Here is a 27,257-nt window from a genome sequence, read left to right as displayed (position 1 = left end):
TGATTCGTACGAACAATAAACTTGGCACCCACCAAATACTACTGAAACTTGGTTAGTGCATGTACAATGGCCAACATCTCTTTGGTCGTAGGTGGAATATAAGCGTTTTGTTTGCATAAGCCTCCTACTCTCATAGGCTATGGGGTGTCTATCTTGCATCAGTATTGTGCCAATGCCTTCTCCAGATGTGTTGCACTCCATAATGAATAGTCGAGTGAAATAAAGTAAAGCAAGCATGATACAAGTGCTCATTATTTCCTTTAGCTTATCAAAAGTGAGTTGCGCCTTTTCATTCCACTGGAAGGACCCCTTTCTTGTTAGATCTGTTAATGGTGCGTTGAGCTAAGAGAACTCTTTTACAAACCTCCGGTAATAACTTCGCAATCCAAAAAATCCTTGCAACTCTGTGAGTGATTTTGGGGGAGGCCAATCAAGGATAGCCCGAGTCTTCTCCTGATGAACTTGAATTCCATATTTACTGATAACATTTGCCAGGTACAATATTTTTGTCATACCAAATTCACACTTGGATTGCTTGGTGAACAAAGATTGATCTTTCATGATCTGTAGAACTTTGTCCAGATGCTTCAAGTGCTCTTCCCATGTCATGCTATAAATAAGAATGTCATCAAAAAATACTAGTAAGTACTTATGCAATTGTTTGGTGAAGATGTAATTCATGCATGATTGGAATGTAGCAAGTGCATTCGTTAATTCGAACGACATTACCAAGAACTTTTTATAATGGCCATAGTGACAATGAAAGACTGTCTTTTCCATGTCTTCCTCCCTCATGTGGATCTGATGGTATCTAGAAAAGAGATCTATTTTCGAAAAATAGATTGCGCCATGTAATTCATCCAACAACTCATCTATCTTTGGAATGGGATATCCATTCTTTATTATTTTTTTGTTCAATGCACGGTAGTCCACACACATGCGCATCAATATGTACTTCTTTTTGACCAATACCACTGATGACGCGAAAGGGCTAGAACTGGGACATATCCATCCTTTCTCTAGTAGTTCCTGAATCGTCGTTTCAATCTCATGTTTGAATTTCTTTGTGTGGTTAAGACCGGCTTAGCTCTTGCTTCCAACTCAATAGTATGTTCAAACCCTCGATGAGGCGGTATGCTAGGAGGAATGTCTATAAAAACTTTATCATGATTGCTCAAAATATTCTGGAGATCATCATCCTAGGGAGGTGTCTGTTGCCTTTTTATAGGTTCTATCGAGACAAAATGGTGTGTAGCCTAAGCAATGTCATCACGCCGAAAAATTGCCTCCATTCGATGTGCAGAAATTTCTGCGGACCCTTGTTTGCCATTCAGTGGAGAACCTTCTTTCCATTGACAACAAAAGTAAAGTCCATCTATTTGAAGCTCAGAGTGTATTAATCAAGTGTATGCATCCATTGTATGCCCAAAATAACCTCCATGTCATCAAGGTCCACTATGAAGAAATCCTTAGTCATCATGTGATTCACCATTGTGATCTTAGCTGAGGAGCAAGGTGTGTGCAGGGCAAAAGAGTCCCTCTGACAACCTTGACCTGGAATCCTTCTTGCATCTCGTAGGTAGACCTCATCGCTTCACTTGAGATGTGTTTATGAAGTTTAGAGTGGCTCCGTTATCGAGCATCACCATAACCCTTTGTCCTTGAAGGGTTCCCCATACACGAAATATTGTGCACCTTGGATTACCGGCTTGGGTGATAATTCCTCCACATCGTACCAATGCTGCAATTATTTTTGTACAATACAAACTAACCATGTTGGTGTCATCGTGATGTTGGTTGTCTTTAGAGGGTATTTCTTCCTGTTCGTCCTCATCATTGAACACGACCTCAATGTAGTGGATCTTTCCTTTTCCGAGGCATCTATGGTCAGGTTCCCAAGGTCTCTTGCAGTTGAAACATAGTTTCTTCCTTCGGAGCTCTTGTCTGGTAGCTTCGTCCAACGATGGCTTCTTGGGTAGAGGTTTATTATCTTTGTCCCTCAGAAACACTAGCAATTTGGAATGTGAGTAACTTCGAGAGGATGACACGGATGATGATGCCATACTCCATGCCTTCTTAATGGCCTCCGACAAGGTGGCAGGATTGAACCCCTTTACCCAACCTTTCAGTGGTTCTGTCAGTCCATCCATGAAGAGCACTATCCATCTTCTTTTAGAAATGTCCATGACCAAAACAAAGAGTTTTTGAAATTCCACAATGTATTGGTCGACCAATCTAGTTTTCCTCAGCTCTGCCAAATCTTTGAAATTGAGTTCTGGATCTTTACCATCAAATTGATCTATCAATTGATTAGTGAATTCCGTAAAAGTATTTATTTGATCATGCCCCAGTGTGATGGTGCCATGATGCCACCACCATTCATGTGCTACTCTCTCCAAGTGTAATGCTGCAAATTTAATTGCTTCTTCTTTTGGCATGGGATTAAGCTGGAAGTATCGATCTTCATTAGCCACGCTTGCCTAGATATGGATTCAGATCTGTTAAATGGAGACAAATTTACTTTACACAACTTCCTCTTGAGATCATCGTTAAAATATCCTCTGTTTTCGCCTCCTGAGTATCTCATTCTTAGATCTGCGTAATCTTTGTAGGATATATCTTCTTCCAAATTCACATTCTTCCAATTTTCCTTAGTTCTTACATTTCTTCAGAGGTCGGTTTATTCCCTCCATGCGGTGCCTCCGTCTGTGGTGGAAAAGACAACATGGAAGGTCAAGAGCGTGCTGGATGAGGGTTTTCTTTACCCGACACTGAGTCTGCGTTGTGACCATTTTGTTCACTAGATATTTTATTGTCTACCAACTTCTTGAGAGTTTCTTCCATGAGTCTTTGAGTATCATTGATCTATGCCTAATTCCTCACAAGTTCTCTCAGTAGTGCCATGAGTTCGATAGCTATGGGTTGCGGTTCGGCAACCATTCTATCAACGGAATGGGTTCTTCTTCTCTTCCAAGTATAAACTCTCATTCACTATCCATAGGTTGGCAGGGTCGAAGCTCTGATACTACTCTAATTTTTCGATCTGGTAATGCTACTGGTGACCTAGGTCATATGGTGGTGGGATCAAGTACACAAGAAGGCTGTATGGTGACAAAGTAGGCACAACACGAAAACCGTATGGTGCCAGCTCACAGAAAAGGTTGTACAAGAGTATGCCTGTATAGTATTGAGTGGTGTCCATACGGTGATGGCTTCAACGTTGGATAGGAGGGACAATGGCCATACGATGGAGTAGGGTGCAGTATGGTAGGAGGCTGTACGGTGAGACAATCAGGCTATACGATAGGCCCAGATGGCCATATAGAATGGTGATGGGCAGGTGTACGATGATGTTGCTACACCACAGTGATGGATGGTGTGCAGTAGAATGCTAAGTCTTGTAACCAAAACACTTATAGATTCCAATTCATAAATAAAGCTAAAACATGAATGAAGATAGAATATATAATCTTCAAATAATATTTGCTACAAGATGGTGCTCCAATTTGTCAGATCTGAGCGAAGTATTACAGGTAATGGAATAGGACGAGGGTTGAATCCCACTGAAATCGAACAAACCAAATAGGGAAGATCTTTCACTTCTGAAATGACAAACAATAGAGAATCCCAACACGAATCCACAATACAAAGAAATAATCCAAAATGCATACCTATGACTACCTACAAGTCGTGCTTAAATATCCGTCGAAAAAGTTTCTAAGGGTGTACAAGGATAGCCGACGGCTACACTTACCTACAGAAACAAAACTAAATTGGGTCTGAGATATTTTACATCAATCGGCCCATTAACAAAGATTTGATTAATAATCTATTTTATGATGGGGATATTACAGAAAAGTGACAGGTTGCACCAAGCTTGACTTTTTCGTGCGTTGGGCCATGAGTTTTATATCTCCTCTAGCACTAAATTTAATGTGAGAACTCTTGAAACCTCATATGTGCAAAATTTGCATCTCCAATATCTGTCTATGGTGGAAACATCTTTCTCTTCTTGTTCTTCCTGTATATGTGTTGCCAAGCACACACAAGGCATTCATAGTATCTCCATAGATAGGTTAGTGTGCCAAAGAAAACCAATATAAACTCAATTATATTTGAATATACTGAATAGAAAAGCACAAAAGGAATCATCACGGCTGTGTCATAATGTCTACCACAAAAAGCTTGTGGAGAAATCATAATTCAAGATCTCAACATGGTTGTACTAAGAATTTAGGATGTCTGATGCTTGGCACAATAAGAGCATGTCATCAAGTATTTTCAAGGTTTTTAATCTCCTCTAGAAGGTGCTATTTTATTGCAAAACTAATCCTCAAACCCAAAGAAACAAGCCTTCTTAAAATGTTGAGTTTTGGGGAATAGGGTTACTCAACAAGTATGCCAATGTAGGTAAGCCCAAAGAAAGAGAAAAATATTGTAAAGTGTTAAGGATTAGACTTTATGGAAAAATCTATAGTAGCACTTGAATAAGAGCACTTCAATGTTGCAATATCGAAATATATTACTGAAAAAACATCAGGGATTGGACTTTGGATACACCACTAAACTAGTACTAAAATAATATCACTTTGGAACTTGTGATCCATGGTTACCAGGAAACCCGTCTCCCCCCTAAAAGTCGCATCTCGGAGACCGAGACGCGTCTTGGAGACTTTTTGCGTCTCCGAAGACCTCAAAAAAGGTTGGAGACTTCACGACGAAGTCTTCTGAAGTCTCCCCATCTCCTAATCCAAAAAGTGAAGTCTCCCTGAAGTCTCCTGGTAAAATATAATATTAAATAATTTTATATATTTTAGCCCTCATTTTTAATGTTTTTAATACAAAAATTAAGACCACCGACAATTTAAATGATTAAATCATTTAAAATATTTTATTTAATAAATAAATAACTTTAAAAACATTAGAAAACTTTTAAAAAATTATTTTTATTCAACAATTTAAATGATTAAATCATTTAAAATATTTTTGGAGAGATGATTTTTTGGAGAGCATGATAACTGAAGACCTTGAGATGGATGATCAGAACCTTGTGGAGTAGATGATAGTGCCATTGACATATTAATACTAGATATATTTTTGTTTTTTGTTTATTGTACGAAGTGTTCATTTCTGTTTGCATATCGGCAATTCAGCTTCAAACTATACTTTTTTGAATTTAAAATTTGAATATTTAATGATAATCTCAACGATTATCAATCTGATATGATGGTGATCATATGCAATATTCAAAAAACAAATATGTCTATGAAATACAATATCGTGATTATGTGAGTTTTGAAATCTTTGACTCTGAGTCTATTTTAATTTTTAATGTGATATTACTATTATTATTTACTTTAGTCTTATAGTATTACTATTTTCAAATTTTGTATTTACTTTTAGTATTAGACTCTTTGAACTATTATTATTATTATTATTTTTTTTGCTGTCTCCAAGTACCCCTGTCTCCTATTTGAAAAATTGTCGTACCGGTACTGGAGACCTCGAAGTCTCCCCGTCTCCTGGTGACCTTGCTGTGATCCAGAAAGATAACTTAGCATACAGTTTTGGGGATTGGACTTGATAGAGGTTGCTAAACCAATGCTCAAATAAGATGACTTAGTTTGAAGAAACATCAAAGGTTAGGAAGGAACCAATAAAATTTAATGTTTGAAAAATAAAATCCATCGAGTTGGATTTCAAGGTTCTAAAGGAACTCATACCAAAATCGGCTATTGAGATCTAACTCACACATTTGGTGGCAGACATCAAGGCTTGTGTAAGGATGACATTGTAATGACATCATTAGGCAAAAAAATAACTTGCAACTTCAATAAATGAATTTAACATTGGAGAAATGAGACTGTTTGATTGGGGTATGCAAGAGCAAAAAACCAAAGTGTGAAAAACAGAAAAATAGGAAAATGGAAAACAACCCACAATGGCTTAATCACATGTAACAAAAATCACTAGGGCAAAAAACACTAAACTCTCAAATTCATCCACCATTAATAAACCAATGAGAAATCTTACTTGGTTAAAATGGGGTCACAAGACATTGATTGACACAACAAACACATGAGCATGCAAATACTTGACACCCTCATTCTCTCACTAGAGCCAAAAATCACAAGAAAGTGAGAAAATGTAAAAGAAAATAGTATTAAGTGTAAAAGGATATTACATCCTAGTTTTTGGCCCAATTTTAAATGTTCCATTATAGCCGTTGAGGTTTCATGAGAAGTTGAGTGATTGGTTAAATTAGTTATTCATTATGATTTCATGTGAAATTGAATTGTTGGATATTCATTATGATCTCATGGGAAATTGGAATATTCGTTAATCATTATGATAATATATGAATTGGAAATGGTTGGCTAATATGATCATATGCTATCATAATTTTGATTCCTTTAAATGATGAAAAATAGGTTATTATTGTGATAAATTTCTCTTGCAAGAATGTGACGAAGGGGGGAAAGCATTGCCAAAGAAGGAATTGGGCACGAGGGCACCACCTACCATTGAGAAAATAGGTAGGAGTCCTAAACCACCATGACCAAGGAAAAATGGCTAGGCCAACAAGGGTATACTAAGGGACAACCATGAGCTAACTGGTCCAAATTATATAGTTAAATAATTACTCAAGCATAAATCAAATTGAGAACAATAGTTACCTTTAAGTAATATTATTTTATGTTTTAATATTATCTTATATCATTGGCCCCTATATCTTATGTTTTAATTATTGTCGGTAAATTCTATATTGTAGCCGACAGGTAGAGTTGTATCTGAAAGGGCACATGACAGTTGAGTCACCCCTTCAGGAAAGTATGTGTACACAGTCCAGAAGGGACTTTGAATCATTAGAATCATTGTAATCATCTTAATAATATTGTAAGAAGTGAATTGCATATTGCGTATATGAATAAAGTATCAGTTTTGTGTTATATCTTACTATACTACATGTGATGAGTATCCTTATACCCTATACGGTAAACTTTTGGTGCCGTTGCTAGTCAAACTTGGAACGAAGGAAGTGTTATGAAGATTAATGCCTAATTTGATCAATAAAGATAGGAATAAGATAAAAGATAAGGATGAAATACACACAACACAGGAAGTTTTAATTTTAGCACAATAGGCAGAGTGCAGATAGAAGCTTCAGCAAATTACCGACAGACACCGAGGGGGTGAAGTAGCATAGACAGAGGGAGTGCATTCACCTAGCACATTGAGGAGTGCCGAGGAATTCCTAGAAGAGACTCAATAGCAATTGAATTTGGTGGAAGAGACCAAGGAAGAGTTCCTTAACTTGTATACGATGAGAGTAGAGAATCCAAATAGAAGAGAAGTAACTTGCACGACTTGAAGTGCTGAAGGAGCACAAGCATGAAGTGAACTCTTTGTTCCTGATACACTCGACGAATGGATATAGGCAAAGAATCGAACAGCTTCGCTTGAGGAAGATCTTTTCTCATTAGGTAATGCGGTCCTTAGAAGTAGGATGGTTGTTCGAAGTAGTGTGGTTGTGCAGAATAGCGTAGGTGCTCAGAACAATGCATGTACACAAGAAGTACCACATAATCAAAAGAAAGTAGCAATGGTAGGACCAAAGGAGAAATTGCCAAAGTTTAATGGTGATGGGACAACAGATCCGATCAGACACTATGAGACATGTGAAACAATATGGATGACAAATGGTGTAATAGACAAGGATGATTGAGTCCAACAGTTTCTAGCAACCCTGTGAGGTGTAGCAATTGATTGGTTTGTGGATGCCGATCCCCAAAAATTAACTACATGGGCAGACGTCAGGGAGTTCATAACAGAGTTCTGACTACTGAGAGACGATAACCAAATTGTAGCAGAAATATACAGCATAAAACAGGGAAAGAACGAAATGATCCGTGTCTATGCAAGAAGGTTGAAAGAGTTGGTGGGGAAGATGGAGAGCCCACCAGCTGACGGATTAAAGAAACGATGGTTTGTTGAGGGGCTATGACTGGCTCTGAAAAAGAAAATGAAGATTGTATCTCCAGCATCGAACGCAAATGTGTATAATCAAGCGATGGATCTGGAGAGTGAATAAAAAAAAGAAAGAAGAAGAAGCACAAATCGTCAAACTTAGACGATTCATCGTCTAAAGTAGTAGCAACGATGAAGAATCAAGCAAGAAAGTTTGAGCGTTGTAGAAGGATATGCTACAGATGATGAAGGAATTTAAAAATTTGAAAAATAATCCTGACTTGGTGAAGGGGGAATTGTGGTGTACAAACTATAAGGAGGAAGGTCACACAAAGGGCTCCAACCCGAAAAAACAATTTTGTGATATCTGCCAGATTGCAGGATATTCCATAAAGGAATGCCCGTTCAATGTGAAGTCAAAGGGACACCAACAAGTGTTACTTATGCAAGAAGTGTCCACCAGAACAAACACGAACAACGATGCAACCTCAGGAGGATATCGCAACAACTGGCGCGAACAAGGTGGTAACAATAACAATAATAACAATGGAGGCTAGAGTCAGATATAGTACGACTCAAGTGAATGATCGATGATACAATGCCATGCGTGCAACCTTTAGGGGCACTTTGCCAGAGACTGTACCACAAAGGAAATGCCACAGTTGTTATGCAGATGGTGTGGTCTGGGAGACCACGAGGATTCAAAATGCCCTAAGCAAGAGGTGAACTTGTTAAGCATTGAAGCATGTGATGAGAAGATACTAGCCATCACTCGTGGACAAGCAAAGAAGGCAAAGTACCCTGATGCAAAGGAAGAAAAGAAGAGGTTGCACCAAGCATGCACAAAGTTGGAAAAACAAATGGAAATGGAGAAATTATAAATAAAAGACTCTGCCAACACCTCGAGGAGAAACTTGGCAGGACAAAATATGATAAGGCAAGTAATGCAAATAGAAATTCCTATAAAATTAAATGACCTTCTTGCAATGCCTTAGTTGCAGATGACAATACTGAACACGACACTACTCCCAAAAGCAACGGAGAAAATAGGAAAGGATGACAGTGGAATGATTACAACAGACACAATGCTATTGGCACTCACGATGGGAAGACATCCGACAGTAGTAGAGATGGGTATCTTGGGAGCCATACTTACGGACACAATTGTCAACGGAAGGTTAGGTGTAAACGTGTTACCAAATGATATATGGAAAAAATTGGGACAACCTATAGTGTGGCCACCTACATTTCAATTACTCACTATGGATCATCATGAAATCAAGCTATTGGGGACCCTAATGGCGCAACTTGTAACCATCGTAATGAAACCATTCTTATTAGATTTTGTGGTTATTCCATTAAAAAGAAAAGGGTATGACACTATCCTTGGACAGGGCTAGTTGGTACAAGCGAAAGTGAAACATGATTGGAAATGAAATACCCTATCTATGGAATGCAAAGGCTGAAGATTTGTAATCGACTTGCACACACAGATGATAGGTGAGGAGGTAGCATCATTGGATTCCGAAGGCAAAGGTGGAGGGGACAACAAGGGGAAGAAGAGAATGAAACCTAATGAAGAGGGAGTACTTGATGCAGAGCCACACCTTGGAAAAATCAGGAGGAATCAGTCATTCAACTGAGTTGCTTCAAGGGGCATCTACAACCTTCAGGATCACACACTAAAATCAGATTCAATAAACAAAACTTTGAAAATAAAATCCCCCAAAATATCTTCTTGCTGCCTTCGGATAGACCCGCACTCAGACATGAATAACTTTCGAACCAGAAAAGATTTACTCAATCCAACCGTTGATATTTGGCATAACTAGGTTTCAAATAACATATAAAAATTTGAGAGAAATCCAACGGTTCAAACCGGAGATATTGACCCTGCATCAGAGTACATTTTTCTGCAATTGTAATTCTCTAAACTGATTGCCATGAGAAATATATGAAGCATAACAGTAGAACCATAATCTTGAAAAAAAAAATACAAGAGACCAAAGCAGACATAAAACTTCCCATTCCTCCCCAAGTTCCAATCGTTTCTTTTACATAAAAGATTGGCTTTTTAATAACCAAAGTCTGATTGGCCTTGTTGTCCAGTAGTAATAAAAACATTTTCTTTTCCATCTAAGAATAGGAATCTGAAAGACGTTTTACCATCAATACCATGCAACAATCATGGATATTCTTGTAACTGCTAAGAATAGGAATCATCAATACCATGCAACAATCATGGATATTCTTGTAACTGCTAAGAATAGGATTGGCTTTTTAAAGAAAATTGACTTTCCTCCAAATACAAGGAATATGAAACAGTTTCTTTTATTCCATAGCCATTTCTTCGTCATTATGAACACTCTTAAAATTGCCACCAACTTTCTGATGAGATTCTTTTAATTATTGACCACATGGCATTTCTATTACTAATTTTATCCTTTCTAAAACCGACACTAACATCATTAACCCTTTCCTCTAACTCTCTAACATATCCGACTAAAAACGATAACATTTATTTAATAAAACACTCAATTCTATCCACTAAGACAATCCTAAATTCTTAAAATTGACCATTTAAAATATATGGAGTATCTTGGACCTTTGAAATGATTTAGTAATGAGATGCGCCTGCATCATACTCCCGGGGACAGAAAAATTCAAGTCCCATTGAATTGCTGCAATCTTTTTCTGGAGTTTCCAATTGTATGTAAGCAATAATGTCACCATAAGAATGATGGAATTGATGCCGCTTGCCAAAACATTCTGATTCCAAACTATAGAATGAATACCTTCCATGGTACCTGTGTCGAATCTTGGAACAAATATATTTAACAGCCTCGTATCACCTGCATAAAAATACCAAATTATCATACCAACATCTGCTTCTCGTTTGTATATCTCTAGAGCATCATAATGATCAACAAATACTTCATTCTTGTCATCAATAGTCTTCTCCTCAGCATTTGATCTTTGCACTACATCTTTTCCTTTCTGATCATTTGTGTCAACATCTCCATCATCTGGGCAAATATTGTCTGCAACCACACCTGTCACCAACTCTTCTTCATCTGCAAGAACTTTTTCCTCACAAGGTTCAACAACAACCTCCTGTTGTTCACTCTTAGTCTCTACACCAACATTCACCTGCTGTCTATGCCCTTCTAATGGATTGTTTTCCTCTTCTTGATCTAACTCTTCATCCTCTACCTGTGTGCTTTGAATCACTTCTTCCTTCTTATCCTCAGCCTCCAAAATATTTTTCATAGGAGTACCTTCCAGCATTGTACTCTTCTCTATTTTCAAAGGACATATTACTATTCCAACCACAAATTGTTTGCATTCAAATCCAATAGGGCTTGTCTTGTTACTGCTCTCGTCAAGAGATACTTGCTGCACTTCTTGTTGCTGCACTTTGTGTTCTTGCTGCACTTCTTTCAACTTAGCTTTATTCTCTTTCAACTTAGTGTCATTCTCCTCAAGTCTCCTTCTCAAATTGTTTATCTCCTCTTTTATCTTGCTTAGCTCTTCTCTTTGTTTTCTCCTTTCTTCTTTCTCTCTTTTCTTCTTTTCCTCTATCTCCTTCTGTTTAGAATTCTTTCTCTGCCGATACCTTCTAAAAAGATACAATATAGCTGCTTCTTCTTGTCCCATCATTCCTCAGTTAGGTTATTTTCTTCTTATCTAGTCTCCTGGACTTCTTCTCAGACTATTTCTCTCAATCTTTCACAATTACACAAACATATACACAACTACTTTTTTCCAAACCTTTTGTAGAGCTCTGATACCAAAAATGATGCAGAGCCACACTTTGGAAAACTCAGGAGGAATCAGTCACTCAACTGAGTTGCTTCAAGGGGCATCTACAACCTTCAGGATCACACACTAAAATCAGATTCAATAAACAAAACTTTGAAAATAAAATCCCCCAAAATATCTTCTTGCTGCCTTCGAATAGACCCACACTTAGACATGAATAACTTTCGAACCAGAAAAGATTTACTCAATCCAACCGTTGATATTTGGCATAACTAGGTTTCAAACAACATATAAAAATTTGAGAGAAATCCAACGGTTCAAACTCGAGATATTGACCTCGCATCAGAGTACATTTTTCTGCAGTTGTTATTCCCTAAACTGATTGCCATGAGAAATATATGAAGCATAACAGTAGAACCATAATCTTGAAAAAAAAAACACAGTAGACCAAAGGAGACATTAAACTTCCCATTCCTCCCCAAGTTCCAATCGTTTCTTTTACATAAAAGATTGGCTTTTTAATAACCAAAGTCTGACTGGCCTTGCTGTCGAGTAGTAATAAAAACGTTTTCTTTTCCATCTAAGAATAGGAATCTGAAAGACGTTTTACCATCAATACCATGCAACAATCATGGATATTCTTGTAACTGCTAAGAATAGGAATCATCAATACCATGCAGCAATCATAGATATTCTTGTAACTGCTAAGAATAGGATTGGCTTTTTAATGAAAATCGACTTTCCTCCAAATAGAAGGAATATGAAACGGTTTCCAGAATAGGAATATGATGCAGGCGCATCTGTACTGAGATTGGAAGGAGGGTCCAATGATGATGACTTGGACTCGGTCAATGGCTTACTCCATTTGATGGAGGACTACGAGCTCTTTTCGAGTTGTAGTATGTTGAGGGTCGACAAATGTATAAAGGAGAGGAAAATGAATGTCCGAAAGAATATAGAGAAGCAAAAGAAGGAAATGTGGCTACGGTTAAAGCTAAAGGAAAGAACATACCATATGGCCAGTACAAGAAGAACATACTGTACAAACCCAACAAAAGGAAAGAGTCGACTATACAGTACACGGTGAATGGATCATGCAAAAATAAAAGGTTACACCACACCACAGATATAGTAAAAAGGTGCCGGCAGCAAGGAAAACACATCGAACGATCTGCACAAGAAACAAAGAGGAAGGGCTTAATAATAACTTCAATAGTATGGAGTGAAATATCTAGAATCAAGAATACAATTATTGAGGGCAAGGAGTGGTAGCTAACGAAATTCATGGTACCAAGTGTAAGGATCACGATCGAGAACAAATTGGGAGATATGGAAAGCCTGAGGGAGAGATTCTATAACTTAAATAAACTTGATGAGCGACAATTGTAGGCATAATCGGCTACAAAAGTTACACAAAATAGGTGAAAGGTATGGCATGACAAACATTTGAAATTGAATAAATTTCAATTGAGCTAGTTAGTTTTAAAGTATAATGGGCGAAATGAGATCAGACAAGGAAAGTTCAAAGTGAAGTGGGTAGGACCATACAAAATTTGCGGAGTCGGCGATAATGGAGGAATCAAATTATAGATGCTCGACGGGAAGGAAGTGCCTGATGTAGTGAATGGATCGAAGTTGAAAATCTACTATGAAAGAAATAATGTGCCCTTGCGGACGAACAATTGAAAGGGAATAAAAAGTAGTACTGTATATATGTAAAGTAAATGTAAATAATAAAGAATGAAAAATTGAAAAGAAGCGATGATAAAATATTAATTGAAGTTCATAAAAGGAGTTGTATTGATTAATGCAGGAGATTACAACCACCGCACGGTCATAGGAGCTATTGAAACACCATATGGCGAAGGAGAAGACACATTATGGCAAGCACATGCAAAACGTGCCGATACAGAACATAGTAAATGTTGTAATAGACATACTGTACAGTCTGTACGGAAGTCACAAATAGGAGAAATTGCAGTGAACACTAGGCAACCACTAGCAAAGATTGTACCAAAAATAGAAAGGGAGACAGAGACAGGAGGCGATAGGAAGTAGGCCGTACTTTAAGGGAGATAGAGAGAGGAGGCAACAAGAAGCAGATCGTACGACACAAGGGAGTAATAAAATTACCATATAGTAGTCTGTACGGCCTAGGAATAGCATCATATGGTAAGCTATAAAAGACAAACATTGTCATACGACCATTGTTAAAATATGGTAGAGGTGACTGTACGGAATACACTGTGGAGGCAATAAATTGTATAGCCGTACACCATATAGTATTGGTAGCAAGGGACCACTATACGATGCAACATAATATCTTACACTAGCCCAGATACAAGAGACGACCACTGTATAGACATAAGGGACATAGAAGAAGGGTAATAGGAGGTTATAAAAAAAAAAACAAAAAAAATCAACGAAAAATAAAAAATGTTCATAATGAATAGTGTATGGTGCCGAAGGGAAAGACATAAACAAGTAGTGAAGAAAACATAAGCAGTTAGCACAAAGAGTATGGGATAGGAAGAATATCACAAAAATGGTGTGTTCCATGGACTTTTGTGTGGGTTTGAGGGTGCTTTGCCCCAGGACCCCACGGGGGCACTACCCCTTGACCCCACTGGAGGCGTTGCCCCCTAGACCCTCAACTAGTTCAGTTATCAGTTATGGGAAGTGTGACTAGTTGATGAGACTTAGAGCTGCTGTAGGCATAGAGTGTCTATCTTCCAGAGGTGGAGAGAGCATTGGAGCAAGCCTTTCAAGAGGGGTGCTATGCTTTGAGGCACATAAAGTAGGTGTTGGATGTGAGGCTGTCTTGGTGGATGCATAGAGAGTTTGGGAGGAGTTGACCATTTAGTTAGAGGCAGTAGAGCGACACTTGGCTCAGTGTACCCAGGAGTTGGAAGCAGAGAAGGAGGCATGGGTGGCTATCAAGGTTAGATTGACTAATGAGACAGTATTGTGTTCGTAGAGGCTATAGATGCAATGTGTTTTGGAGACCAGTTTGGTGCAAACACAAGAGGAATGTGAATGTGATGTGACAGAAACAAATCTATCTTGTTATAGTTAGTCAGTTAATGTATTTCGTTTTGTTAATTTGTCTCGGATATTTTGTAATTGTCGTCCGGAGACAACTTTTCTTTTTGGGGGGAGATGATGTTGTCGGTAAATTCTATATTGGAGCTGATGGGTAGAGTTGTATCCGAAAGGGCGTGTGACAGTTGAGTCACCCCTTCGGGAAAGTATATGTACACCATCCGAAAGGGGCTTTGAATCATCAGAATCATTGTAATCCTCTTAATAATATTATAAGCAGTGAAGTGCATATTGCGTATATGAATAAAGTATCAGTTCTGTGTTATATCTTGCTATATTACATGCAATAAGTATCCTTTTACCCTGTACGGTAAACATTAATACTATTATATGTTTTAATATGTTTTTCCAACCTTGGCTATGGTCTTAATATTATTTCATGAGTGACCACTTGCTAATTGTCTCGTTGGGCCTTATGTCACCACGGTGACCGAGTTTAATATTATATGATAGCCATGCAATTAAGCCGATGGCTCCTTGTTTCCATTGTAACTCTCATCACCACCTTTATCTTGAGCTTTCTTGTAACCAAGTAGGGAGGAGAGCAAGTTATATGCAGTGGGATTCAATAACAAAGACATCGACTTCCATAGTATTTGCCAAGCACCATAACCATGCTATTGCTATCATGTCCTCAGACTTGTTTAGCTCTACTATTATAAGCTTTTCCACAATTGGTATACTATGTAGTTAATTCCAATCTGTATGTATTTGTATGATCACATTCCATGATTGTACTTTGTTTTGGAGATATTCCCTTCATACCACAATTGTAATGACTACAATCCATCCATTTCTTAGTTTGTTTTTGTGTAACTTGCTTCAACTGTCGTGAGTCAAGATTGGGGTTTCACAATTGGAAGGTCTTTGATTGTATTTCTACAAGTGCAAGAACCAGATATTGCAACAACCTCTATCACAAGGAGGTGGTGATCAGGTCACGCATTCTTTTAACATTCTTTCAAATTAGATATAAGAAGTTTGATTCTTTAAATGGCATAGAAGGAAATCTTTAATGTAGATCTGATAGAAGAATTTCTTGTTTCTCATGATGGTTGTACGTAAACTTAAGTATTGAAGAGCAAGTTATAAATCAAAATATTGATTCCATATCAAAATATTTATTTCATATTCAGAACTTTTTAAAAAAATGAATGCATATCAGTGGAAGCTTATACAGAGGCATTTTCCATATGTCTTTGAGATAAGGGACAACACTCTCTAGAAGAACCAGTAAATAATTTGCAAGTAGTATAATTCTTTGTGAAGCCATAGGCCTAGGTCGGGCAGAATGCATTGGCGATGAATATATAATGTTTCAACACTCTTATGAAAGTCAAGTATTATGAATCTTTTGTGAAGCCATAGTCCCAGGTCCGACAAAATGCATTGGCTGTGAATATATAATGATAGGTAGTCACCCCAAACATTCATCAAGGAAGACCAACATGGTCGAGATGAAGGGTGTATATTGATATCCATCGAACCACAGGTATATCTCTGCATGATAAGACAAAGAACAATCAATAACATATAAGAAAGTAATTAAAGAGTTTTAAATTGAGTCATCTCATGGTAGTCCATTGTATAGGTCTTGTTGTCTAGTCGAGCAGTGGGTTAATACTGTAGTACCACGATGCTTAGTGGTTGGATAGTGGTGTCCCAAGTCTAATCCCAAGGTAGGGAGGACCTTTCTCAGTAGAGATTGTGTGGGGATACTTAAGGGTACGCGATTGGGAGGTTAAGACCTTGACAATGCTTCTCCTCTCCACTAGATTTCAAGGCTACACAAAACATAGATATGACCTGCATTCAAATATCTTCTAGTAATGTGTATTTTACTATTATGAATTTGAAATTTCAAGTTGAAGATATGTTAGATGGTTAATATCGTATAATCAACCATTTTTTTTTTTTTCAGTTATTCAGTTATAGCCGTTGATGCTCTTCCATCTAAATATGTAAAGCAGTTGTAAAACTGTTTGCATGTGATTATGAAAGGTAATGTACCTTTATTCGCAAAAAATAATCTATCTTTCCATTAAGTAATGCTTAGTTATGATGGCAGCTAAATATATTGCATTTGTTGGTTAAATGCTCTTTCAATTGTTAGGTAATTAAGTTAATTTGTTATGAGTTATGACCGTTGATCTCTTTCATATGAACATGTAAAATAGCCGTGGTAAATGTGTTCTCATGCTCATGAATATGAAAAAGTAATTGGGGTCAATGATATGATAGTTGTTAGTTAAGGTTGGAAAAACGGGCTGTTACAAAGGAAAAGTAGAATTAGAACAAAACACACACTAATAAGTGTAGGAGAATTGCCATTGAGGCATAGCGAGGTAGGTAGGTTGAGGTATCCCATCTCAAGTCTCAACATTTTAGAAATGATTTTATGGTCATGCTTCGATGGCCCACGTTGTAAGTCCAACAAGGTGATTCATAGACTTTCAACAATTCTGACTTACAAAGCATTGGAATTACAGAGTTTCCTTTACATTCATGTATGCTGGCCAACTTGGAAAGTCTGACAAGACAAAATCCCAAAAACAAAGGCAAAGGAAGACTTAAAAGTTAAAACTAAAAAAAAGCTTGACACAACAAGAAGTAGGTAAATGAACACAACAAAGAAACAAAAGAAGAGAATATAGATTGGGGCCTCAAAGTTCCCTTTACTATCATACCAAGATGACCAACTTTGAAAGCTAGACTAAGAATTAGAAGACCTCAAAATAGACACAAGCAACAAACAGAAAGAAAAATCAAGCAAAACCAACCAAGGCAACGATTAAAGCAAAAGACAAAGGAAAGAGGGGCCCATTTTCTCTCAAGAAAACTGGGGCTTGGGTGCCAGGCACAAAACACTATCAAGTTTTAACCATTGCACCATACTCTTAAGGTTATGGTATGACGTTGAATTCGAATTATTTTAGGAAAAAATAGGAGAGTGCATTGGTTTTGTTAAGGGGGAAACGAGATTGGTCATGAGATTGGTCACAAAATTGCCTTGTACATCTAGGATGGGTATCTATGCCACAGGGACGTGCTATTGGAAAACACCATTGACTACTGTTTTTATTGCCATGTAACCTACTTGGAGAGAGTTTCAATATATGTATTCCTGTATTTTATTATTTCATCTTTTATAAATGCCGCAAAGAAACTCATGCAACTTTCAAGCTCTTTAAGCTCATTATACAAATCTTGGATAGCAGTGCTTTCTCATTTAATTTTAGAAATGTAGTTTGTTAGAGCAATAGTTGTTCATTATGTGTTGAGGTCTTTTGTTTAGGGTCCAAGTTTTTACTATCTTGAAACTTCTTCTAGTCTTCATACTGATTATGTTATTGTACATGAAAACTGATTCCATCTATATTGATATTATCATAGTTCACTACATGAAAATAATTCCCTGTTGGATTACAATTTCCCATGCCTCTCCAGTTTGCATTTGACTTTTGTTTTTAAGAATACCACAAAGGGAATTGTGCTAGACATTAAATTGAGATTTTTCATTTATACTTTCACAACTATTTTGCATAGTGGTAGTGTACCTAATAGGATAGTATCCAATAACTTGAGTAGAGAAACACAAAGTTCCTAGTTTTATTTTCCTTGTAAAAACTTAAAAAATTAAGAGGTGATTTCAATTTCCACTCTATTCAAGATTTGCTGCCTTGAGATGGTTATAAATTAAGAAGTTATTATTTTGGTTGAAATGTCAAATATTTGAAAATATTACTTAAGTTTCTTGTTCTTGAGATGAATTTAAAATCTATTGAGATTTCTTTTTTGAAATTGATTCATTCTTTATGTCTTATTTCAGAGGATAAATATCAAAAGTCAAAAGACTATTAGGTAGATCTAAACCAATTGAAGTTGAGGAATTAAATTTGACTCGGCCATTTGAATGTCAAGCATTACATGATGTGCACGGAAGGAGAGTAGATGATGCCATCCAAGCAATAGGCATTTCGTCCCATCAATGAATTTTCTTTTAGTATTACTTGTGAATTTTCAACATCAAGTAGGAAAGTTGTAAAATCATTAGCTGCACTATTGTATCATTAGGTTCTACATTGTTTCTTCTAATTTATTATTTTGAAATGCCTTTATCTATAATGTACGACTTTGTAGATTACATGTCTAGAGAACTTGTTAGAATGCTGGCCCTCATTGAACTTTGTAGTGATGACTTAATAAGTGGATCACAAACCAACGTTGCAAACCAAACTCTAAACAACGTCTTGTATCTGGTTCAACAATTGTTGCACTAGTGACAAGTCTCCACCTCACATAAGGTTGTGTACCATATAAGTATTGGTTCATTGTACAATACCATAAGAAAAGCCTAATGATATTAGTAGGCCAATTATAGATGATAATCCATGCCATATAATTGTCTTGCTTGACTTGAATTTTGTGGGCCTTGCTCTTGAGATTTTTCTAATTATTATATGGTGTCACCTTTTCATATGGTCTAGTTACTCGTATGATAACAACCCTACCTGTAATTTCAGTATGAATACCACTGTACTCTAATGGGTAGGGGTCAACCAAATCTTGTTGGTATCTTGTTTTGTAAATTATCCAAATCAAATATAACCCTTGTATATTAGTTGCCACCATTTTTACTCCTATCATCTTCTAATTCTATCTTCCATTTCTTCAACCCTCCTGCCTTTTCTTGAAAGTGTGATGAAGGGTGCTCCCCTTAATACCATAAACTCATAACATAAACAAAAAAACAATAGCAAATGCAAGAACAAAATATGGACTTTTTATTTTCACCACAAATGTGGAATTAAAGAATTCATAAGTACAATATGCTAACCCACATGGGCACCTTCATTATAGGAAATCTACAAGACAAGCTGCGAACTATCTAGACAATGTTCAAGCTTTTCTTAAATAGGCAATTTTATGCTGCCCGAGAAGGTTCTAGATGCTCAAACCTAATACCTAGGGCTAACAAATGCTAACAATACATATAGACTTAGCTAAATACATTTTTGACAAATTATTTTAGAAATTTCGGCAGCCCAATTTTCGGCAGGCCATAACTCTCAAACCATTGCTTTGATTTCCTATTATAACCACTTTTTGGAAACACCAGCTCTTGATCTATAGGCTTGGAATAGCGCAAGCACCCTTTTGTCAAGTTTTCAGACCTCATCTGGGCACTCTAAGGCCTTAAACGGTGAGCCTGAAGATTTTTCTGCAATTTTTTCTACTAAAAATCTGCAGTAACTTCTTTGATACTTAAGATGGAGCAATGAGATTTTTATGGTAAGCTTATAACTCCAAAATGAACCTTCCTGTAGAAAATGAGAACATTCCGAGCTCATATGACAAACTTAGTAAAAATAACAAGTTCCCATAAATAGTAACAACCATGTCTACTAGTCCTTATTAAAATAGAAACGACTGAAAAGAAAATATTTTTGGGTCATGCAAGATTACTCTTACACTCAAGATGCTCCTGCATCAGACACTGGGGGTAATTTGAGAAGTGACTTTGTCACGTCTTAGGTGTGAAAAGGAAAACCAAGACAATTAACCTCTTCCTTTGCTAGCCATGATGAATCCTCAATTGGCCTCCCTTTCCATTTGACAAGATATTCCTCATAAGTTCTGTTCTTGGTACTTTTGCCAACACGACTGTCTAGTATCTCCTCAATCTCCTTTGGAGCCGAACTAGCTGTTGGAATGCTCCACTCCGCTTCTGCAACTTCATCTCCATCACCTCCTTCATAATACTCTGTCAAATTTGAAATGTTAAATACTGATGAAATATTCAATTCAGTAGGCAACTCCATAAGCATTTTCGAAGTCATGCCTTTTCACTATCTTGCACGGTCCAAACTTCTTCATCTTCAACTTATTATATGTACCCACTGGAAAACACTCCTTTCTCAAATAAACCATGACTTCATCTCCAATCTGAAATTCCTTATACCTCCTTTTTACATCTACCTTAGCCTTATATTGTGTATTCATCTTTATGATGTGCTTCCTCACCTCCTTATGAATGTTCTTCAAATGTTCAACAAAATCTTCTGCTTCTGCATTACTTATCTCTCCTTTATCTAGCTGCCTCAATTCAGAAGCATTTTTGGGACTACTCCCATATACAATCTGGAATGGTGATTTACCAGTACTCCTATTGATAGAATTATTATATGCAAATTTGGCATGTGGTAAAATCATATCCCATCCTTTTGGTTTATCTCCAACCAAGCATCTCATCAAATTTTCCAAACTACAATTCACAGCTTCTATCTGTCCATCAGTTTGTGGATGATGTGATGAACTAAACTTCAAATTTATCTTCAACTTCTTCCATAATGTACACCAGAAATACCCATTAAATTTGGTATCTTGATTTGAAACTATACTCTTTAGTAGACCATGTAGTCTTACCACTTCTCTGAAAAACAACTCTACCACATGAACATAACTAGTCTTCTTGCAAGGAATAAAATGTATCATCTTTAAAAACCTGTGAACCACCACAAAAATAGAATCATATCCATTCTGTGTCCTCGGTAATCCAAGAACAAGGTCCATGTTGACATCCTGTCATGGCTTCTCCGATACAGGGAATGGTTGATACAAACTTGTATTTTGCTTTACTCCTTTCACCATTTGACATACTCTGCAACTCTATACAAACTTCTTCACATCTTGCTCCAATTGTGGCCAGTAATAATTCTTAGCAACTAAAGCAATGGTTTTATCTTTGCCAAAAGGTCCAGCCAATCCTCTACTATGCTTCTCCTTGATGAGATTCTCGCTCATTGATTTTTTGGGAATGCACAACTGACTTCCTTTGAACAACATACTATCTTGGATCATAAAATCCAACCACTTTGTCCTGTCAAGTGTAACAGGTTCTATACAAGCCTTCCACGCTTCACCAAAATCAAGATCATCTGGATACAAAGCATTGAGTTCCTTGAACCCAACCACTTCTATCTGCATTTTTGTCAGAAAAAGTTGTTTTCTACTAAGAGCATCTACAACTTTGTTAGACTTTTCACTCCTATGTTTCAAAACGAATGTATAACTCTGCAAAAAATCAACTCACTTCAAATGTCGTTGGTTCAGTTTTCCTTGACTATTCAAATATTGCAAAGCTTGATGGCCAGTATACAAAAAGAACTCCTTAGGAAGAAGATAATGTCTCCACTTCTTCAATGCTTGAGCTATAGCATAAAATTCCTGATCATAAACATAATATTTTCTTTTTGCATCATTCAATTTCTCACTGAAATAAGCAACATGTCTACCTTCTTGGCTCAAAACAACTCCTATTGCAGTACCACTAGCATCACAGTCTACTTGAAACACCTTGTTAAAATTAGGAAGCATTAAAACACGTTGCTCAGTAACTTTATGTTTCAACATATTAAAACTCTTATTTGCTCCTATAGTCCACTTAAATTCTTTCCTATCCCCTCTCATTGTTTCAATTGGAGGTCCACAGATATTGCTAAAACTTCTTATGAACTTTTTGTAAAAACTAGCTAGCCCATCAAAAGATCTTACCTCAGTCACACTCATTGGAGTAGACCATTCAAGGATAGCCTTCACTTTCTCTGGGCCCATTTTCAGACTTTCTATTGAGACTACAAATCCTAGGTACACCAACTCCTTTACAAAATTGCACTTCTTCAGGTTTATCAGCAACTTCTGTTCCCTCAACTTATCAAACACCTTGCGAATATGGATCAAGTGCTCCTCCAATGTCTTACTAAAGATCAAAATTTCATCTAGGTAAACACTGACAAACTTACCTAGAAATTCCTTCAGTACCTTATTCGTGAGCCTCATGAAAGTGCTCGATGCATCCGTTAACCCAAAATGCATGACTAACCACTCATATAGTCCTTCCCTTATTTTTATGGTAGTCTTCCACTCATCACCTTCTCTGATATGAATATGATGATACCCACTCTTTAGATCTATCTTTGTGAAATACTCAGCCCCAGTCAAACAATCCATAATATCATCCATCCTTGGCAATGGAAATTTGTACTTGATTGTGATCTTGTTGATAGCACGAGAATTTGTGCACATCCTCCATTCTCCATTCTTTTTTGGTGCTAATACAACTAGCACAACACATGGATTCAGACTCCCTCGAATCAACCCTTTCTGCAACAACTCATGAACTTGTCTGTTCAACTCTTCACTTTCTGTTGGTGTCATTCTGTGCATTGCCTTGTTTGGAAAACTGGCTCTTGGAACCAAATCCATTTGGTGACTGATCTTCCTCATTGGGGGCAATCCATCAAGTACATTATCTGATACAATATCAGAAAAATCTCCCAACATATTTGCAACTTTTGCATGCACCTTCTCTATTTCTTCTTTACTATCTTTTGGAATTATAGCAAAACACACATGCTCACGCTTCATACGTTTGAGATACTCTTTTCCATCAACAAACATATTCTGGCAGCACCACATACCTTTTCTTCTTTATCCTTAAACAATTTCAACTTATGTTTCACTCCATCCTTGGTCAGAGTGTAAGTATTTGCTCGCCTATCATGTACAACATGCTTGTCAAACTACCATGACCTACCCAACAACATATGACATATGTCCATAGGTATGATATCACATAGTACCTCATACTAGTAGCTTCCAATCTTGAACTTCATGGATCACTGCTCATTGACCATGACCTTGTGGTCATCTTACACCCAAGCAATATGGTATGGATGATGTAGGTGTTTCTGTCTCTGTAGCTTCAACTTGGTGACCATCATTTCTGAGACCAGATTGTCAGTACTTCTACTATCAATGATCACATTACAACACTTATATTCGCATGTCCTTTCAGTTTTGCCTTTGCAAACCTGACCCTATTAGGATTGTCAATATCTTAATACTCAAAGTACTCCTCTAGTTCATTAATCCAATTAATCAGCTCCTTTGAGTTAAGATTTCCCAAAAATGTGGGAACCTCAAACTTAGGTTTTTTTTCAATCTTGGAGATGGCCCTAAAAAGTCTCTCTTCCTCTAGGTTTAGAACTACCTCTGCTTCAACATTTTCTTCTACTTCGTCCTCATCCTCGCTTTCATCTCTTACGGGAAGATTCATTCCTCTACGCATTTGTTCTTCCAATGCTTGCATTTTTCTTTGGAGGGCTCAGAAACCCTCAGGTGTAACACCTATAGTTCTTCCACCATGATCTCTTCGTGGAGGCATTTTTGCGCTTCAATTGAAACCTTAGTGCAAACTACCTCATAACTGGTGATCTATCTACATGCTCAGCCCAAACCATGGTCCTGGTGCGAATTGCCTCGTAGTCGGTGATCTGTCCACATACTCAAGAACCTAGCTCTAATATCACTTGATGAAGGGTGCTACCCTTAATACCATAAACTCATAACAGAAACAATAGAAAATGTGAGAACAAAATATGGACTTCTTATTTGTGCTACAAATGTGGAATTATAGAATTTATAAGTACAATATGCTAACCCACATGGGCGCCTTCATTATAGTAAATCTGCAAGACAAGTTGCGAACTATCACCTAGAGTTGTCCTAGACAATGTTTGGTTCTCTTTTAAATAGGCAATTTAATGTCACTCAGGAAGGTTTTAGATGCTCAAACTTAATACCTAGGATGCTCTTGCATCAAAATGTATAACCTATAATACACTACCCCTTCGAGTAGTAAACTCTAAACTAGATTGGTCTCCTTTGGATGATTAACATAGACATGCTTTGGCATGATATGATGTCCCCTATATTTGATGAACATGTGGATATTTTTTAGTTGGATGAAATTGTTTGTAAGCACTAATCAATAATAATAGAATATTAATATAATAATTTTATAAAACTAAATAATAGTATTAGAAAACTTTCATGGATTCATGTAAAAAACATACCTCTTTTTTATGTGTTTGTCTACCCTAGATTTAAACCAAATAGGCATATAAGAAGCTTACTTGTTTGATGGTACTAATCTAGCATATTTCTTTTTTGCTAATTGCTTAGCTCATAGTTTGCAAAATCTGTTGGTACTCTCTTAGTTGTGGAGTACTTTTCTTTTTTTATGTGCTAGTTTTTACAAGTTTAACTCTTGAATTTATTGATGTAGGAAGAATGCAGGTAAAATTGTTGATGTGGTCAAATGTATTATTCACACATTGTTTTTTGTTACAAACCATGCATTTTCTTTTTCTAAATCTTAAATTTTAATTTAATACCTTTTGTAATTGAAAAATGCAAAGAAAATATGTTTATTTAGGAAATTTTAATCCCAAGTACTTTCTAACTTTTGGCATATTCTCGAGTCAAATCTTTTGGGCTTGCTAAGTTATCTCTGTCATGTCCCCTTTTCAAATAATTAAAAATAATAATCTTTTCTAAGGCAGGCAGGCCCAAAAAGGTGAAATTTTAGAAAAAAGGGATAATCTTTGGAAGCTAATGGACTAATAAATGAAAATTATTATTAAAATATGTTTTATTAACCCCTCTTGGACGTGAGTTAGGGTTATGCCCTCTTTTAAAGAGTTTGGAGGCATTTTGGGCTCGTTCCAGAACTTGATTTTTGCTCATTTTTTTGTTATTCTTCAGAGGCTGCCAAACCTGTGGAGAAGGAGACCTAAGAACGAGAGTTTTGCAAGTTTCCAAGAAGGCTAAGGATGGGAGTTTGAAGCCATTCCATGTGCATGCTCATGCAGAGTTTTCCTTTGTGCTGAACAGTGCAGATTTGTGGTTTTTCGGATTTACTAATAATATGTGAAGCTGTGAAGTTTTTGGCACTATTTCTGGCATACCCGATTTGGGGTTTATTGAGAAATTGGTGGATCTTTGAAAGATTGGTTGTTTGATCTTAAAGATTTGATTAGAGGCTTGAAATATCATATAAAATCAGTAAAGGGACATTTCAGTGGTATCAAAGCTATGATCTTGCCAGCCTGAGGGTTTGTAGAAGTTTGCATGTCAGTTTTGACAACTACCCAAATCTTGCATGACATAATTTATGGTTGCATGTTGCTTCTAATTAGCTACATGTCAAAATTTATTGTTGCATGCTACTTCTAATCATTTGCACATTAGTTCTTGGTGAATTTGGTGGTTGCATGTTGCTTCTAATCAGCTGCATGTCAAAATCTATGGTTGCATGCTACTTCTAATCAATTGCATGTTAGTTCTCGGTGTTTGAAGAAGTTATAACCTATTGGGGTTACACTCTATTTTATCCAAAATGGACAGGTATAGTACAGAGTCTCAGAGGACATGATCTTGGACAATTGATATCCAGAGTTAGAACAGTAGAAAGGATGGTTGTTTAGACATTCGAGATAAACTTAGGAAAATAAGCCATGACATGTCTGAACAGTTGGTTGAGCACCACCGTATAATGAATGACATATTGTCCGACCCAGCTAAGGTGGATAAGTTGACTGGATTTCTATTTGGCAAATTTTCTCACAAGGCAGGTGACACAATTACCAAGAACTTGCATGAGGAGTTTGAGAAACTAGCTTATAGCTAGGCTGAGGTATCAGATTCTACTCCGCCACAGGAGTTAGTGAGAAAGGATATTACGCAGATTGATAGTAATGGTCCACTTGATACTCAAATTGAGACAATTGTATACAGGTCGTTAAAGGGTGATATCATAGGTATTCAAGATGGTATAGTTACAATAGGTAGTGACTACAGTGTAGTGGGTTCAGATGATGATTATGAGGATGTTGTTGTGCATGATGGTGAGATACTTGGTAGAGATGAGCAGACATTGAGCATTCATGACTTTGCTGAGAAAGAGTACCAGGGATAGTTAGATGCTTCGTCACATGAGGTTGAGGCTGGTAGTACTTCACACGATTTGTCCAGCCAGCTGAAAGTGAACAAAGATAGTATTATGACTTCATTATCTCATCATGACAGGTATGTGGAGTTAGTTGGTATTGGTCATATTACTCAAGTGAGGATTTTGCTTGAGTTACCAGTTGATTCTAGTTTACAGATATGGACTCGAGATTGTTATATTGGCATTTGGGATTCAGTTGATTGGAGATCTTTAACACTTTTTGGTAGCAGTGTTTGTTTGGGTGTTATCATGGATTTGATTAGCAGATTGCACAGTGTTGTCATTTCTTGTGCTAGCAGCTTGTCCGATGTTGGTATTAGTTTTTATACACCGGTGTTGGGCTTTGTTCATATATCCAATCGACCATACTTGCTGGAATGTGTTGATGATCTTTCATATTTGGCAGTGTGTACAGATGAGTCCTAGGATCATATTGGCATTGATGACATCCAGGAGGATGCAGTGGGCAGTTTTGAAGACTTAGTTTCCTTGGGTACAAAGGAGTTGGACAGCAGTGCTACAGTTTTTGATATTTCGTATGTTGATATGAGCTTTAGAGTTGATTCACAGG

At 37.0% G+C, this 27,257-nt stretch overlaps 1 protein-coding gene across 4 annotated transcripts in view; it reads left to right on the top strand.

The window, feature by feature from the left end:
- LOC149544730 (DNA mismatch repair protein MutS, type 2) overlaps window positions 1-25,767 on the top strand; it is a 182,807-nt gene extending 157,040 nt beyond the window's left edge. For 2 of the 4 annotated variants that reach the window (XM_089795296.1, XM_089795297.1), the window contains one exon: window positions 25,441-25,767. In XM_089795296.1, coding sequence (XP_089651422.1) covers window positions 25,441-25,506 — 66 coding nt within the window. In that variant the 3' untranslated portion in view covers window positions 25,507-25,767. Of the gene's footprint in view, window positions 1-18,661; window positions 19,221-25,440 lie in introns of those variants that run through there. The other 2 variants (XM_089795298.1, XM_089795299.1) reach the window with 1 other exon arrangement.
- The last annotated feature ends 1,490 nt before the right edge of the window (window positions 25,768-27,257 follow it).

The sequence above is a fragment of the Cupressus sempervirens genome, chromosome 8, assembly GCF_028749045.1.
Source record: "Cupressus sempervirens isolate cs-2001-9-10 chromosome 8, ASM2874904v1, whole genome shotgun sequence".
Lineage (NCBI taxonomy): Eukaryota > Viridiplantae > Streptophyta > Pinopsida > Cupressales > Cupressaceae > Cupressus > Cupressus sempervirens.
The sequence above is the reverse complement of the archived record's forward strand: the minus strand, read 5'-3'. Positions and strand labels throughout refer to the sequence as shown.